Here is a 19,040-nt window from a genome sequence, read left to right on the forward strand (position 1 = left end):
TGTGATTAGGCTTAGTTGATTCGGTTTGTCATTTCGTGCTTATTAAATGATGAAGAAAGTAATTTTTTATTTTTTTGACATCCTTAGCTCCAATCTAAAAAAAAAAAAAAAGGCAAGATGCACTAAACAAAGAAATGTTTGCATAAAAAACTATCATCTATTCATCCCACAATTCTGGTCCCTGTATCAAGATCAAGATGTTGTAGCCTATTAAATATAACCAATTGCAATTATTTATTTAAAGTTTTCCATATTTGTTATTCCATATGGTAAACATTAATTTGCATAAACAAGATTGCTAACTTTGTTGCTTATGCTGCCTGGAGTCAGTTACACCTATTCTGTAACAATTTCTGATAAACCTACGAAACTACCAGCCCCTGAATGTCCATGCCTGCCACAGCATTCCTTCATGTAGCTCTTGCAACATCCACCAACTTCTCTCTTGTCAAAACTAATGCAAGCATGCATAATTGACGATTCTATCGATTCCTTTGAATAGCCCTCATTCTTGCAACATGGACTAACTTCCCTCTCATTTGGACCCTCACAGCCACCACACACAACAGGCAATTTGGGGCAGTCTTTACAAGAATCTTTTTCTTTCTCTGCCAGATTTGAACAACCATGCATCGAGGCTAATTCAACGTGCTCGGTTATGATGTCAATAGATATTTCATCTGTCTCGTGCTTCTTAAAATCAGAATGACAACCTGATTTCTGGTGCTGAATGTCATGAATGGTTCCATGGTCTTTCAGATTTTCACAACCATGGTTCGAATGGCAATGCTTAGTGACTTGTTGAGTTTCTTTCTTATCACAGGGACTGAGATGGCAATGAGAACCAAGTGAAGTGTGATCATGAGTATCCATGTTGATATTTTTGTAATGGCAGTGTTTTGTCCCGTGGGACTTATGTCCCTGGCAATTGCCATGACTGTTCACCGCATCTGCTCCAATATCTTCTGCATTTAGATTCAAATCATGAAAATCTGAACAAAACTTGTTTTCAATATTATGCTTCTGGACTCCATCTCGACTCTTGTCGCAGCTTCCTTGATGACAGTGATCATGATTCTCCATGTTTTTGAGAGGGTTAACATTTCCAATTAAACTTGGATTTGAAGTGCAGGATGGATTCTTTGAGGAGCATGACTGGGAGGCACACTTCTGGGGCTGAGCTTTTTCTGAGCAACAACGCTTATGGCTATGATGTTGATGCTGATGGTGGCGATGATCATGATGATGAGAGGAGCCGTCGTTTGTGTCGCCACATCCATTTTTGTGGACATGATGTTGATTTGACGATTTACAACTTTTTCCTCCATGCTTGTGCCCTCTTGGCAGAAGTAACATGCTGTTTAAAATGACCAACAGACATGTTCCAACGTCAGCAAGAACTGCTGCCCACACAATTGGGTGACCAGCAATGGCTAAAGCAAGAATGGCAACCTTAGTGATGACTGACAATACAATGTTCTCTATCACTTTCCTTCGTGCTTTTCTTGCAAGCTTAATGGCTTCTGGTATCTTCCTAAGGTCGTTCGACATAAGAATTATGTCGCCGGTTTCACTTGCAAGTGCAGAACCTGAAATGCCCATCGAGATTCCAATATCAGCTGAAGCTAATGCGGGTGCATCATTTAAACCATCTCCCAGCATGGCCGTTGGGCCGTCCTTTTTAAATTCTGTGATGATTTTTACCTTGCCCTCTGGCAAAAGTTCCGCATGGACCAACTCCAGGGCATGACCTAGCTGTAAATGAAATCAGTCTTGCCGTTAGTATTTAACTCGTCCATGAAAAGTAAATCTTAAACCTAGACCTTATTCAGATATCTTCATATCTACTCTAGACCTTATTCCGATATCTACGTATCTACATATTAGAAAGAAAAAAAAAAAGAATTTTATGGTGACCTCACACAATATTGAATGCAATTTCAATTCATCTTTCACAGCACAAAAGTTTGTCGGGTTTGAGAATATAGAATATGATATTTGAATACAACCACATATAGAGTTAAATTGTGGATTACAATTGCAATTCTGACTGCAATATGAAGGTTTGAGGTTTTCGCATTGGCATCACAACCACAATTGCAGCCACATCAGCCACATCAGCCGCATTTTTCCGTAGTATCAAGGTTCGCAGCACCACATCTGTGGCCCCAACCTCAATTTAGGCCAAAAAGTCCATATTATATTCATAAGGGTTTATCCATATGACATCACATACCTGCTCTTGTGCTTGCATTGCAGCTGATTGACAATCTCCAGTGAGCATGGCAGTTTTGATTCCCAATAACTTCAACTTCCTTATTGCCTCCTGAACTCCTGATCGACAAGTATCAGATAGAGAGAAAATTCCAACTGGGGTTGGTCCTGAGTATATGTATCCAATGGTCTTTCCTCCATGAGCTTCACCTTCTAAGGTTGGAACCACTATGTAAAACCAATAGAACAGATATTTACTCGGTTAAAAGAAAAAAGGGAAGAAAATAAAACACAATGATCAAAGGTCATAAGCTAATAGACAGGATTATATTGAAACAATGTTACACTTCAATTCAATTGGCCTCAAACATGTAATGTCACTGTAGGCAAGGGCTTTCTCACCTGTTTCAGACCCTGCTCTTGTTGCTATCTTTTTGTTTCCAATGTACAGAACTCTCTCATCAATTTTTCCACAGATTCCTTCTCCAGGAAAATTTTCAAATTCTGTCACCTTTTCTGGATTTGGCACAATAGAGAGAGACCTTCCATGATCAACAATTGCTTCTGCCAATGGATGGCTTGACTTGCTCTCAATGCATGACACCCTGAAAAGTTATGTTTGTTAATCTCTCATTTTTTTTTAATCTCAAAATCTAACTATCTACTTAATCGATATTCAAATAGAAAGGAAACTAGGTTCGTCCTCACCAGTAAATCAATGTGTTCAAATCTATGTCATCTGAAAGAGATTGAAAATTTGTGACCGCAAATTCACCCTTTGTTATGGTCCCAGTCTTGTCAAAAGCCATGACCTTAATCTTTGCCAGTGTTTCAAGAGCATGACCCCCTTTGATGAGAAGACCAGATGTAGCTGCTTTGGTATAAGCACAAAAAGTTGCAACTGGTGTTGAAAGGATTAGTGCACATGGACATGCACTTACTAAAACAACCAGTGCAAAGTGAAGCCAGTATTTCTCATTATGTACTTTTAACACAACTGGAACCACTGCTACTAGAGTTGATATGAAAATAACAGCTGAAAATGTTACCACCAAAACAATAAGACCATCAAAATTGACTGCAGACAAGAAAGCATTGACAGAAAAAATAATGTCCGTTAACCATAGCCAGAACTATGAGAATCAGAAACAACATTAGTTTGATTATTTGATCTGTATTTATAGTTATATAATTATAAAGTGATCATATGAAAAGTTTCTACACAAACATTTAATCATTTATCATAATATTGCTTTTTAAAACATCTACACAAATATCTATAATGAAGAAAATATAATTGAATGTTTGCATAAAACTTGTTTCTACTAGTCAGGCATGATTACTAAATTCTTATATTAATTGTATGAGCACTGTCATTCTCTTGATGCAGGTAAAATTGATCATTCTCTCAATAGCAAAATGTCATTCAAAATAACCTCTCTCTTTTTTCTTAATAGCAACATGACTTTCAAACTCAACTCCTTTAATCTGTTCACAAACTTTGTAAAACTAAAAAACTACCTTTTCAGGATCATGGAAGAATGCTTAAAACAAATACTCAATTATTTTGACTAACCTGGTGTATAAAACTTGGCAAACTTGTCTATCAATCTCTGAGTGCTTGTTTTGCTGTTTTGAGCATCTTCCACTAGCTTTGTCATTTTAGCCACCACACAGTCTTCAGCTAATGCAGTAGTCTTTACACTAATATAACCTTTTAACCAATAATGAAAATCAGCTAAGAAATAAAATCATTTTATTTTATATCTTCTCTTGTGCTAATGAAGACTAAAAATTTACCATTTAAATTGATTGTGCCAGCCCATACTGTAGAATCTTTTTGTTTGGCTACAGGGAATGATTCCCCTGTCAATGTCTTTTCATCGACTTCGCAGTCACCATCTACAATTATTCCATCAATAGGAATAATCTCTCCTGCTTTGACTGCTAAAATTGTATTTACTCTGACCTCATCAACATCCACGTCCTCTCCTGTTTCAGCTATCACTGCTTTTTGAGGCGCAATGCTCATCAACGATGTCATCACAGCATTTGACTGAATATATACATTTTTTACGTCATTTACTGATAGAATAGAAAGAGTACCCAGTTTCTTCTTATGCAAGTAACATGAAAATAAGATTTTCTTTTGTTTTTGTTAGTCCAGTTTAGATTGTTTCTAGTTAGTATACTTAAAAGCGTTACAATACCATAACTTTGATGATTGAAAAATTTGCACTTGATTAATAATTCAGGAATAATAGTTGAGTTGGTGTAAAGCATGAAAAATAATATATATAAAGACCTTGTGGCTAGCACTTGACTCCAACCAGTCTGAAATTGAGAAGAGGAAAACAATGGTGCCTGCTTCCAAATAATCATTCATAGCAATTGTCCCAGCAACTGTCAAATAAGAAAATAATGAGTAGATGTTTTAACAATATCTTTAATTACAAGATATTTATGCAATAAATTCTTGTCAATAGAAATAATTATGCATTGTTACTGATAGGTAATTCTCTCTTTCTCTCTCTCTCTCTCTCTCTCTTTAGGAGTGTGACTAGACCAATAATTAGTTAGGGACCTAACTCGCTTGAATGAGTTGTTACCTAACTTGTGTTAGGCATATGAAGTTCAAAATATTCGGTAAACTATTTTTTTTTACCCCTAAAAAGAGTGTATATAAATATTTAAAAGTTTATTTAAAAAGTTAATTTGTATAAACAAATTAGGCTTGGTAGTCTGATTTTTAAAACTCTGTCTTGATAGTCTAATTAAAATAGGTGGTATATCAATCATTTCGGCTATGTTTGAGAGACTTCAGCTTATAAATTGTTTTTACCTTATTAAAATAACTAATAACTTTCATTTTTTATTCCAAAATAACTTATACGAAAACAATATAACAAAATTTTCTCTATAATTAAAGAACTAATGTGTACACAAGTGAAGTGATCATATAATACAAAATAAATATATTAAAAAATTATAGCATTTTTCAACTTTGAAAAAAAAGTATACTACCTATATTTCTTAATAAGATACATGTGAACGGTTAATTAATTACTTGTAGCCATAAGATTAGTTGTCTTATTTGATACGTTAGTTTACTACTTTCTACCAACTGTTAATGAACAGGAATAAACCAAAGTGGGAAATAAAGGTGGAAAATGGAACTTCCGAGTTTTATGAGCAAACGCAACGGCTTTTATTTGAATCTCAATAAAATTAACAATTTGAAAATTGGTCAACTAGTAAACCAACTTAAGTAGTATGAAATAATACCCTTTCACATGTTTGGGAACAAAATAGTACTAAAACAATATATAGTAAATAAAAAAATTATAGTATTAAGCAAATGAAATTATACCTGCTATGATGACAAGAATGTTAATGTCAATTCTAAGATTCCGAATGGAAACAATAGCTTTCAAGAAGATTGGATAAATGCCGGCAACAACAGCAGCAAGAGCAACATATTTGAAGGGAGTGTACACAAATTTGAGAAATGAAAGCAATAGTAGCAAACCAGAAGCAACTGAGTAAATACTTGGCCATTTCTTTTTGTGATTTTCATTTCCATATATTCTTATATTTGCCTCTAGTCTTGCTTGATTCAATGCCTTAACTGTCCCCACAACAACACATAACCAATCAATTTATTTTTACCAATTTTTTTATGTGCAATGCATAGTTCCTTGTAAAGATATATAAAAGCTAAAAATCATTAAAAGCAATATACAAACTTTTTTTGAGCCAAGGAACATAAAAACTTTATTCATATCATAGTGCACAATTGATGCGATGTATGTAACTTACCACCGACATCTGAACTACACAAAAGCCTATTAACCCATTAATTCCTGCACAGTTATATGCAATGAAGGTCTAAAACTAAAGAATCTTTAAATTACATGGGATCTCTAAACTTTATTTTTACATGATGGTAAACCACATTTCGTCTATATGACAGGGGGTAAAAGCCTATTAACCTAAATATAAATTATAGAAAATATTATTTTGACAAGCAAATTATAGTATACGAGTATAATAATTAATCTTCTTCTTTACTTGTATAATACAGGATGCGAGAATGGAAATAAAACGTGGTTCCACATCACTTTCTCATGCATTATTTCATCAATCTCTATCTTTCGTCCAGCAAGTGATAAAGATAAAGGAAGGAGTATTTCCATTCTAAGTCTAACGTGAACATCTATTTAATAACACGATAGTTATATTTATTAAAATATTAATACTTTAAACGAACATTATCTTCCCATGAAAACCTTTCTTTGGCAATATCAACACGTTACTTAGCAAGCAAAAGGAAACTCTTTGAAAAGATTATCGAGGAATTGGTTAAATGGTGTTCTTATTTCATGGGCCAAGAACTAAAGATTACAAAGTGCGTTAGAAAGCTTGCTCTAAAAGAAAAAAAGTGCGTCAGAAAGCAAAAGCCAGCTTTTTTTGTCCTAATATTTTGCATCACCACTAGGAGAGCGATATTTATAAAATAATTTATTGATTACGTGAAGAAAAAATATATATTTTTTAAATTAATTAATTAAAAAAAATATTTGTTTGGTATGCAAAGTCAGAATAAAATAATATTTTAAACATACATTTAATAACATATTGTCATGTCATTTAATGAGTTTTCAAAGACCAGACTTACTATGTTGACTACGTGAAGAAAAAACATATTATTTAAAAGTAATTAATGAAAAAAACATTTATTTGGTATATGCAAAGTAAGAATAAAAAATTTATTTTAAACAAACATTCAATAATTTATTGTTACGTCATTTCATGTGTTTTCAAAGAACAAACTTACTATCTCCGGTTCTAAATATAAGAAGAATCTTTTTTTTAGATTCATTGAATTATTAATCTATATGAGCTATAATATAAATCAAATACATCATTTATTCAATGAATTTTAAAAAAAATATTCTCTTATAATTAGGATCAAATGAAGTATTATATTGATTGAATAATGTATAATATATCATCGGATGAGGAGTGCTATTGACATTCTCTTTTTAATATATTTACTCATTTCTTACGTGAAATTCAATTGTGTCTTACACTTAAAAAATGGATATACCTAAAGTGGTGAGACTCCTATAAATTTCATTCAATAAAAGAGTAAAAATTAAAGAGAATATTAGAGAAGGTGTTTTTAACGATTTTGGTCATCAAATATCTATAAAATCATTTTGCATCGAAACAAAACTCGTAGTTAATAAAAAATTCTCCCAATGTGGGAGTTAGGTAACAGCACTAGCACCTTTCTCTTGAATCATGGCAATGTGGTCCAATCATTATCAAAAAATGGCAATCCAATATTAACATGTAAACTACCGCATATAAAATGTTGCCAACTTGACATTAATTTGATAATCAACACCATGTGATAAAAACAAGTTTTTTGTGATATAAACATGATGAATGTGGAATGCACAATCTAAAATGTATAATAAAGCATATGTGAAATTGAAACAAGAGAAAACAGGGGTAAGTAAGTAAATTACCAATTTGAAGTTGAGAAATGAGAAGAGTGTCATGAACAACGATGACTGTTCTTGATGGAACTATAACAGAAACCTCTTTGACACCTTGAAGAGGTTTGAGAATGTTTTCAATCAGAGGTACCTCTGAGGAACAACATAATCCCACCACATCAAAGTAGCTTTTTTGCAACTTTTTCCCTCCTTCAGAAGAAGACATCTTGATCACTACAATTTTGATCACCTAATTAATTAGACCAAAATGAAAATAATTTAGTTATAAAAGAGAAAGAGAGAGAGAGAGAGAAAGTAAAAATAATCTAAGTTGAAAAGAGAAAACAATGAGAATTGAGTTTAAGAGTGTTGGAAAATCATATCACCTTGTTACTTAGAAAATAGAGAGATGAGAAGAAAGACAAGTTGGTAATATTTGATGGTAATGGTGTATGAGGCGGTGGAGAGGAGGTTTAAGTAGGCAATTTTTTTTTTTTTTTTTTTTTTTTGAGTGGGGTGGTATATAAAAGTGAGAGAATTGATTTTTGGATAGGACCCAATGCTACTAACTTTTAGAGTAACAATATCAGTACGAGTAATTCTAGGAACATGATCTTTTGAACACCTTTTTTTAATGCTTACGGTTTAAATCATTGCGGATTTATATTTTAAAATTTAAATTCATATAAAATAATTGAACATATGTTTATTTCATCCAATAAAAAAAGTAAGTGTTAGAGAAAGTGTTGAAAAATAAATGTTGCTATTGTTATAATTATTTTCTAAATACTTATTGGTTAATTTTTTATTTTTTTTTACAAAAACAATATAAAGAAAGAGAGAGTATGAGAGAAAGTAAAACACAACATATCTTAAAATAGTTATACAAATATCATTTCACAATTTTTTAAGCATAAAGAATAAATAATATTACCACATGGTGCAAGAATTTTTGCCCAACCTCGTTATCTTTTTTCTTCGGCAGAGAATATTATTTTTTTGGAGTATATAACAATTGTGGTCTATGAACGTGTATGTTGTCGCTATATTCTTTGTATATATCAAAATTACAAAAATATATTTAAATGTATTTTTTGTTAATTACATTGGTAAAAAAAAACTACGTTTTTAATTGTTTAAAAAAATAAGTTTTTAATGATAATTAGTTTGTCTTCTTTAAATGTGTTTTTCCCAATTTAATCTATGACTAAAATGTAATCTATAAATTATTAATAAAAAGAAGTATTTGAAAACATGTCCATAGTTTGAATACATTAAAGAAATACGTTTAAGGATTAAAATGATTGTTTACCATAATGTCTGTGTATTTTTTTCGTGTGGAGTGGAGGGCAGTGGATCATCCCACATGAATAATGGAATCCACATATGAATCCACATTTTCCATGTTATTTTCATCATTATTTCAATAAATAAAAACCCAAACTAAATTACAATCAATATTGCTTTCTTTGATTGCTTCACTGAACACATTCACATGGAAACTCAAATTTGAAGCTTTGTCTTTCATGAGTCCAACCCGTATCTAAAGATAAATCCATTGTAATTGTACACTACTAGAAACGGAAAATAAATAGTAGATGGTTTCACACAAAAAAAAAAGAAGTTAATAAAAAATTACTTTAAAGGAATGTGGTACTATAATTGATATTACTTTGTATTTCAATTTACTTGATATATAAAACTACTTTAAAGAAGTATATTAATTTATTTATTTTTTGACAAAGGGGTATATAATTTATGTTTCTTATATTTACATTTAAAATTTTTTGTTTCTGTAAAAATAGGTATCCACTACACGTAATGGTGGAAATTAGTTTATTGAATTCGGTAGGACCATAATAGACACCAGAAAATATTCACTTGATCATGAAATTACTTTTATCAAATGTTTTATTTTTTTTATAAGATAGAAATTTATTTAAGAAAAAAGAGAAACAAAAAACTGAAAAATATAAACCTACCTCAATAAAAGAAAAAGAGTAAAAAAGGATAGAAAAAAAAAAAGGAAAAATGAAAAGTTTATCATGTTAAAAAGGTTTTTATTCATTTTCAAACATAGTTCTTCTCTCTAAGTACATCACACACAAAAAATGCATATCAAAAAATATATTACTTAAGGTGTCCATCAATTTGTACATCTTCCGATCTATTGTTCAAACTTAAGATATCATAGTAGTTTACCCCACTTGACCCTTTCCTTTACCAATCTTATTTGCATCTCGTCCATAAAGCTTTGTTTTTCATGAGTCCAAACGATAACAAAATATATTTCCACTGCCATTGTATGTTACTCGAAACAGAAAATAAATAGTATATGGCTTCACACACAAGACCAAAATGAAATATATTAATCAAACAAAAAAATTTACCCGGCATAAAAACCAACAAGTTCGATACAGGATCAAAACACCAAACAAAAAACCAGCTAGTTGAAAAACTAATGCACAAAATAGGATTACGCCACTAAAGTTGAAGATCAAAGACTAAATTTGGAATTATCCCTTCAACCACCAAAATGATAAACATTTGACTTTGTCAAACAAGTAAAGAATTGATTTCTACTTACGCTGAAAAATACGACTATTCATTTCCTTCTAAAGAATGCAAACACAGACTATCCAAATCATATTTAATGAAGACCTGATAGTTCAAGATGTTACCTAATTACCAAACTGCACAAGATGGTCAGACAAATATAGCATGCTCATTAAATGAATTCCGAGCCATTGCATAACTAGGCCTCAAATACTCCAAAAAGAAAATCACATCCCAGAAATAGATGATCAATACTTTTCTCCTTCCTGCAACCGCTCACACAAAAAAAAAATGATTCCTCGCCTAGCGAGATTATCCTATGTAGGAATTAGATTACGTAATAATTGTCAAGCAAAAAGAGACACTTTTAACGTAACTGATTTATTCCATATAATATAATTAGAAATCGCCTGAACAACCGGCTTCATCTTGGTTAGCATATGATAAACATCGTTAGCAGAGTATCCTTTATCTGAATCCAAATGTCAATGCCACCTACCATCCACACCAACCTGCAGAAAAAAGTGTTATTTAATAGGTCACACCACTCACTCAACTTCGTATCCTCAAGATAATAACCAACGCCACCATTTCCAAACATATGCCCTACCCCTCGAATTAGAGTATACATCACAACAACTAACACCAATTGATTATCTGATGAATCAAAAAGGTGTCAAAACCTTGAAGGCATTACAAGTTGGGGAGATTACGTCCCAAGATCAAGTCTGAGAAGGAAAATACTCATAGAACGTAGAAAAAAGGCAAAAATTTGTATTAGAGCCTGAAGTCATGCGCCGCGCACATGGGACAGAGAGAAAACTGCTATTTGTCAGCTGCCATGAGCCTCGCGCGGTGTGCAAGAAAAAATAGCTAAATGATATTTTTTTTCTTTGCGGGTTTTGGGAAAAAGCCCAAAATTTCAACCCAACCTCGAGAGAAAATATGCGTATAAATACAACTTCTTCCACTCATAAATATTCATTCAGAACTTGACAGTTCAAGAGAAAGGCAGACGCTAAGAGCATCAAAGAAGAGTCTCAGATCTTCTCAACCTTTGTTCTTAGAGTATGTTTTATTTCTTTTGTATTATGTATTTTGTTACAATGAGTGACTAAACACCTTTTGATTAGGTTTCTATGATGAATCTCTATTATTTATTGGATTTTATTAATACAAGTCTTTTATTTAGTGGCGATGCAAGTTGTATCTAATTTCTGCATGTTTCAAGCATTAATGCTTTCGTGCCATAGGGAGTGTGACATACCTAGCCAATGCGATTGATCTTAGATTAGGTGATGATTGGGGTCTTGCTTAAATCATAATTGTTACATTTGAACTTTATTCTCATTTCTTTAATAAATTAGAGATAACTAGGGTATGCAGTGAACTTCTAAGATTCGTATGTTAACGTGGTTCCTTTAGATGGTGATTTTGGAATTTCAACTATATTACGTTTCAATTACTTGTGATAGTGTAATTTCCCACTTTAAATAACTATTCAACCTTGTACGTAACTCTAAAGGAGTGACGACTCTTACCCCATATTCCATGTATGCAATTTTAAATGACGAGGAGCAACATGACATCTGGAGGGACTTTGCCCCCACGGGTTTGTAAGTTTAATTGATTGCAAAATATAAATTAGATTTTGGGTTGATTCATATGATTAGTGGTGATTATGGTTTCCTTGAATACTCTTTATCTTATTTGTTGGAATTAACTTAGATTTCTATTAGTTATGACCTGACATTGATAAACAATGGTTCTATTATAAAATGTGATGAACCACCGGAAAGTTATAGTGTTATTGTATGTGTCTCAAAAAGGGCTATACTTTTTACTTCCCTTAGAGATGAATCATAATCATAATATCACACTTAAATTCAATAGTAAAATTAAATTAAATAAGCAATTTATATTGTTCATGTTCAAGTGAGAGCAGGATAGTCAATCATATACCATAACCTAAAGATCAGGTCAACCACTAGTTGAAGAACACTATAACGTTGAGAACAAATAGAATTTATATAAGACTATAATCATAATTGAATAAAAACTTTAAATGATTGAATCCACAAATAAAATAAAAACATACTCAAGAACAAATTGGAAGAAGAAAACCCTCTTTAAGGCTTCAGATGCTTGACTCTTGCCTTGAACCTCCAACTTTCTGAATGAAAAATAGAGAAATAGATGGTGATTTAGGATTGTGGCTTTAATCATAATGGTAGACCCTTGGCATCCCTATCTATTTCTCTATGTTATAATCAGTTCATTCCTAAGGACAAGGTGTTCATTTGGTATTTCATGTTTCCTCTCTAAATAAATGAATGTATCTCAAAACAATAATTAAACATATTATCATGGTTTATCATCATTGATACCCTTTGAGTGCAACCTTATTGTCCCAAAACTCTCAAAACTATTCACATGTTTTGATTATCTTGTCTAACCTCATTTGATACAATATCAAACTTCATCTCTTCGGTTGATATTTGGGATATGATTAAATAACAATATCATACTTCACCTTTCAGTAATTCGTTTGATATTTGATATAAAATTTAATAACGATGAGATTAGATTAGAACATAAATTCAAATAAAATAGAGTCTTATTTCAACAATTCCAAGATAAGAAAATTCTACTCACACAAGATCATATTAAACAAAAACTTAAAATATGAAGGCATAATGATAAATGACATAAAAGTAAATTGTTGAAAATGTAAAGAACAGAAAGTAAAAGACAAGAAAATAAATAAATGCAAATAAAGAACAAAAACTTAAGAATAATGTAGGAATTTGATTTTAACTTTAGAGTAAGATTACAAGAATGAAGAGTTGTCCTTTGCTCAGAAATATGGTCTATTTATAGTTTAGAATCATAGACAAGGCATTAATTTCGAGTTACAAGCCATAAACTATAGAATTCCAAAGGTTTGTAACAACCATTTTTGTTCTACACCGGACGAACGGTCGTGCTTCACCCACACATAGGTTGTGCTTCACTTTCAACTTTTGATATAATGCTTTGTTTTTTCTCTCGATTCAGCTAAATTCTTTATTTTTTTTTTATCCTAAAAATAAAATTAACATTATGTAGTAAAATAGCTCGAAAGAAAAACTAAAATTATACACTAAATTAAGACTTATCAGCCATGCACTTGTGCATTTTCAGTATGTGTAGGAGAGCTTTTGAAAGACATGGGGGCAAATTATGCATTTTTCCGTCCTTCTTCGAGTATTCTTCCATCTTAAAATGTCTTAGAATTTGAGATTAATTTTTCTCAACTAGTATTGTCTTCAAAAGCCTTCTAAGTATCATTGATCTCCATTCTTCAATTTCCACAATCCTTCATGCAATGTCATGATTTGCCGAATTACATATGTATCATTAAAAAGATTAAAAACACTTATGAAGTTGTATGATTAGGAAAGAAACTAAATTACAATGAATCGAATGAAAATAATATAAAATATCCTTCAAACCATGAACAACTCCTCTAAATTACCTCTAAGTTGTCTTCAAATGCTATTAAATAACTAAAATATAGCCTAATATCATATGATGTTCCGTCATCACGTAGTATCACTCAAGTTTTTTTTTTTATATGATAGCTCAATATACTACTTTTGTGAGCAACTATTTGACATCTCACAATGAAAAATGCTCATCAATAACATGCTGGCTCTCCTCTAAAAAAAAACATGACTGGCTCAATGTTAAGGCGACAAAAACAATCACATTAGGCTTTCATTATAAAATTTTACTTCGAGAAAAGGCCTCAAATACTACTATTTTTTAAAAGAAATGTTAATTTGCTAAATTTTTTTTAATAAACTCTTATTTAAAATAAATTTTATCATCAATTTAAAAAATATTAAAAGAAATAGGTTATATTAATTTAATAAATAATTTTGTGTTCTAAAAGTTTCTTAAAAATAAAATTTAATAAAAAATAAATAATTTTATTAAAATACTAGTATAACTTATAAAAGGAATCCGGCTAAATTTAGTGCAACTAATACTGACTCCTTGAAGATGTGGACTTCTCCTCCTCCTCAATTGGATATCATCATGCTTGCGGATACCTCTGGACTGGGGTATTTAGGCAGCAGATTGGATAGTTTGGTTTTCTTGTCTTTTAATTTCCTCTTCATAAAAAAATAAAAAATAAAACTTATAAAAGGAATCAACTTAAAAGTTAAAACCCATCTTGGACCTCAATTTTTGTTAGGCCGACCCTGATTAGTAATTTAAATTCTCTCATGCATGAGGAGTGCAATTTACTCTCTTTTAAAAGTAAAAATAAAAAGAAAAATCCGTGAACAACATTTGATGCTATATTTTTAAGGAATAAATCGTTGAAAATTCATAACTAGTTTCTGGCAAAAACTAATCCATCCCTAGTTCACAAAGGGGGTTGGCTATTATTTGATAGATATTATTTAATTTCTTAATATTTATATGTTCTTTAATACCTTTGACTTAATGACTTCAAAATTTTATTTCTTGTAGTCTTGTTGATTATTTAGGTTAAACTAAATGTATACCATGCTGATTTTTTTTTCACTTCTAAACTAAACAAATTGAGGCTTTGATTTTGTAATTTATATTCAAGAAGTTTACATTTAAATTATCCTTAAATATTTATATATGAATAACATTTTAATTTACCTCTAAAAAAAAAACATTTTAATTTATAAAATTATCCTTCAAACCTATCATAAATTTGCATTTAAAATAAGAAACGTTATGGCCACCTTTTCGATCTTCATAATATCATATTCCCATCAGTGAAGAGTCTGTGACGTCCCTTTCTGATTAAGGTATGTAATGATAGCTATGGTGACTAAACCTGAGACGATGATTAATCGGTAGAGTACACTATCTTATGCCACAGTCAACATATAGCGACTTTTCATTACGTAATACTAATACTAATATAATAAGTGTAATAAATACCACTCTACCAAAATACAGTAAATAATAAACCTAATATACTTAATAGTTTAAAAAAAAAAATTAAGTTTATCATCAATAATAATTCAGACAGACACGAGTAAAAAAAATTCGCAGCATACAATGCTCAAATGTTGTTCTACCTCATACGTGCTTTTAATTAATCAAACAATCTGTGTTAAGTCTTAAAGTGGTAAATGAACTACATCAAAGGACGAATTATTCATAACGATTTGAGTTATTTTTTGAACAATTTTTATTCAAACTTAACTTATCTTTCGGCTGAACTTCGAATTACCAGAAACGTTTTCCCTAAAAACTGGATGGTTATACACAAAATTAAAAAAGCATGAAAAAAACGACGCTATCTTTTTGGGCCAGCCCATTGGGTCTGCATTTTAGATGGGCTGGGCCGGCCCTTTTAAAAAATAAATAGTTTATAAATAGTTTTATTAGGTAAGACTGAATTATTTTATTATGTAATATTGAATTTTGTTGTCTTCAAGGTTCACTTTGTGAGTTATGATAAATACTCTACTTTTGCATTGATTCTTTTGTACTATTTATCCTTATGGATGTTGATTTAATAGACATTTTATATATAATTTAACTAAGTTTACGAAAACATGTGATTTATTTGATGTATAATAATTTATGCAATATGTTTCTATTAAAAAAATATGTGATATGCAGCTTTATTGTTTATTCCATCGATTTTTTTTCGAAAAAAAAAAAAACAAAATAATACATTTTAAAATATGGGTCGGGCTGGCACATCGGGTCGTGTAGTCCACTACTAATTGGGTTGGGCTCAATTTTAATATCCCATTAATTAAGTGGGTCGACCCACTCAGGCCAATTTATATGAGCTGGCCTACCGGACCGACCCATTTGACGGCTTTACATGATATAAACTAATTAAAGCATGTTTATTGTTAGAACACGTTTTCTCATTTGCACATGAAAATTCCTACTCACATGGTATAAACTAATTAAAGCATGTTTAATGCAAATGCAAATGTGCACATGAAAATTCCTACTGACATTGAAAGAATGGGATATTATACTCACTTTCAGACTGATACAACAAGGTGAAAAATGTACTAAAATTGAAAGAGATCAAAAGTGAAATCAAAGAGATTCTTTTAGGTAGACTCAATATTTGCTCTAGGCAGTTTGATAGTCATTTACTCAATGTAATTTACTCAATATTTTAAAGGGTCCTGCTAACCGGTGTCCCGGGGACACTGATTAAGCATATCATAAAAGAGAATTATTATTTTAAAAGGAAATTATTTTTGACTTTATTATACATTAATTACACAACTGCTATATAATTTCCTTTTTGACTTTATGTTTATTATTTACATTGTTATCGAAATTTAATGCAAATTGATCAAATAATCCAAACTGAAAAGAAACTATAATAGCACTTTGAAATCTTTAAATTAATAGTATCGCATAAAAAAAAGAAGAACACCCTACCACGTCCTTCATTATTTTCAATACTTTTCTTTGATAGAAATTGCTTTACATGGCCATCGATCATTAATGCCAAAAGAACAACAACAATGATGCTTTCATGAGTTACTATCGCATACAAATGATGGATAGTGGACTTAGGTTTGCAATCCACTATCTGTGGAATCTCCCATAGTATATTATTATAGGTGTACAATGGAATCTTTTTCCTTAGTTCAATTATGTATATCTTGATTCTTTGTAGTTATTATATGACACACAATATGTTATGATTAAATGACACACAATAATGTTATTTTAATTCTTAAAAAAAATGTTATTTTAATAATTTACCGTGGAGTTTTGTTGAGTATTGCTCAAAATTAATTTAAAATTTAAATAAAAAAATGCATAGGTACTATGCATTTAGTTTTTGGATACATGTGCTGATGTACATGCAGTAAAACTAGTTTAAAATTTTAATATACTTTAAAATATTTATATACAAAAAATAGATGATAAGACACATTAAACAATTAGATATTCTCATAAATAATTATACATTTAGATTCATACCCAACAAAACTGCAGCACCAGAGTGTTAACTTTCTTTTTTATGATAATGACTCACACCCTTCCTTACCTTGTTTTGGACGGTTAAAATTAAAAAGATATTGTTTTATCAGAAGTGTATCTATACCTAACTGAATACATGGATAAATTCACGTAGTGTTTGGCTGACACGCTCAATTTGAAATTTTACGAAACTTTTAACTAAAACGTGAAATTAAAATATATTTAGTTAAAGCTCGTTTGGACTTTTCAGATAAAACAAATATAGATGGACAACTGAGAGTGTCAAGACATGAGTCCTTTAGGATTTAATACTTATAAAACAATAAAGTGTTTGTTCTTAAGAAAATAAAACTAGAAATTATCGTTGTTACTTGTTAGGTCTTAATTGATTACTTCGTTCATTTAGTAAAAAAATATATTAATCCCTTTTTTTTTACTGAAAAAAAGAATTAATTACTTCGTTCATAATTAATGTATAAATATACATGTATTCTCTTTTATTTTTTTGAAGAAAAATATACATGTATTCTTATATAAGCTAATGTAATATATCTTTTATGCCAATGTCTCGCTGTCTAATTAGTAGAAATATAATATATTCTTTTAAAAAAAAGTAGAAACATGTTAGATATGGAAGAATGTGTATATGAATACCTCTTAGTGGAAAATTTCCTACTTTATTCCTTCAAAAGATAAATCACATGAAGAGAGTGTTTATTCTTGTTCATTTGTCGACTACAAACAATTAATTTCGTGCTATTTAATTTGAATTTAGAACTCCTCTTTGTTTCTCAAAAGAAATTCATACCATAATTTTGGATGCATAAATATTCAATTAATATCATATATTTTAAAAATGTGTGATTATAATAATAGAAATGGAGAGTATATTTGTACTCATTCAAAATACATTGGTATGTAATGTTATCTCTTCAAATGATGAATCGTCTGGGAAAATTTGAATTCGATTTTTGGATGGAATACAGTGACGGACCTACAATAAGGTTTTGTGTGGCTATAGCCATGCGAGAATTTAAAAAACACTGATACTACTAGAAAATTCTTTTTTAGTGACCGAAATTTCAATCGCTAAAGCATAAAAAACAATCAATAATTTATTTGTTTGGCGATAGAAATAGTGACCAAAATTTCGATTGCTTTTAAATATATTTTACTTTCGGTCGCTATTTCAGTTACAAATGTTGGACTTCTTTTTTGCAACAGTTTCTATTTATCGCCTTTTCCGTCGCTATATATTTGTTTATCCTCACAAAAAAAAAAATATATATTCATGGGTTCGTCTCAGGTGCAACAATTGTTGGTCAAACTTCACTTACTTTTCAGACGAACTCTGGATTACTAGGACTCTTCTCCAGTGAACGAAATGATTAAAAAAAACATTTGATATGCACTGTTACCTTTCAAATGTTTTGTCAACTTATCATATAAGTAGATAAGTTGAGTCTCTTATTGTCTCTTAATACCCTACATAGTATAGTATTACATTTTTAATGTTTACTATATGAATTCTTATGTGCTCCCCTGCCTGCACGATGGAAACAAACGTGGTTCATGTTCTCACCTTACAAACATAGAGTCATCTATTGTATTTAATCTCATTATTTATTTTTCTTTAGGCAAGTATCTTCCACTTAAAATGATCTTTGGAAAGTTGTGGCAGTGCGTTATTTCTCTAACATAATAATTAAAGATGGGTGGAGCTGATTCAAGGAATAAAGAAAGAGAAAAGATATTGAA

General features: G+C 30.7%; 1 protein-coding gene across 2 annotated transcripts; it reads right to left on the reverse strand.

The window, feature by feature from the left end:
* Nucleotides 1-123: 123 nt before the first annotated feature.
* Nucleotides 124-8,236, reverse strand: LOC11440752 (putative inactive cadmium/zinc-transporting ATPase HMA3). 2 transcript variants are annotated; one of them, XM_003610021.4, is made up of 10 exons: nucleotides 8,108-8,236; nucleotides 7,752-7,971; nucleotides 5,585-5,842; nucleotides 4,520-4,617; nucleotides 4,015-4,270; nucleotides 3,791-3,928; nucleotides 2,923-3,250; nucleotides 2,617-2,819; nucleotides 2,237-2,442; nucleotides 124-1,755 (listed from the first exon to the last, which is right to left on the reverse strand). In XM_003610021.4, the coding sequence occupies exons 2-10, from the start codon at nucleotides 7,945-7,947 to the stop codon at nucleotides 337-339; spliced, it is 3,102 nt and encodes a 1,033-aa protein (XP_003610069.2). In that variant the 5' UTR covers nucleotides 7,948-7,971; nucleotides 8,108-8,236; the 3' UTR covers nucleotides 124-336. The 2 variants fall into 2 exon arrangements, with proteins under 2 accessions (XP_003610069.2, XP_039689199.1); XM_039833265.1 differs by having other exon boundaries at nucleotides 7,752-7,955; nucleotides 8,108-8,197.
* Nucleotides 8,237-19,040: the final 10,804 nt, after the last annotated feature.

This window comes from Medicago truncatula, chromosome 4 (genome assembly GCF_003473485.1).
Source record: "Medicago truncatula cultivar Jemalong A17 chromosome 4, MtrunA17r5.0-ANR, whole genome shotgun sequence".
Lineage (NCBI taxonomy): Eukaryota > Viridiplantae > Streptophyta > Magnoliopsida > Fabales > Fabaceae > Medicago > Medicago truncatula.

What these genes read in the sequence shown, in the direction of transcription:
- LOC11440752 (XM_003610021.4), bottom strand. Translation starts at nt 7,947, where the DNA reads ATGTCTTCTTCTGAAGGAGGGAAAAAGTTGCAAAAAAGCTACTTTGAT. An exon ending in CATTTCTCAACTTCAAATTG is followed by an intron (nt 5,843 to 7,751) that starts GTAATTTACTTA and finishes TTGTGGGGACAG; the next exon opens with TTAAGGCATTGAATCAAGCA. An exon ending in CATTCTTGTCATCATAGCAG is followed by an intron (nt 4,618 to 5,584) that starts GTATAATTTCAT and finishes CTTATTTGACAG; the next exon opens with TTGCTGGGACAATTGCTATG.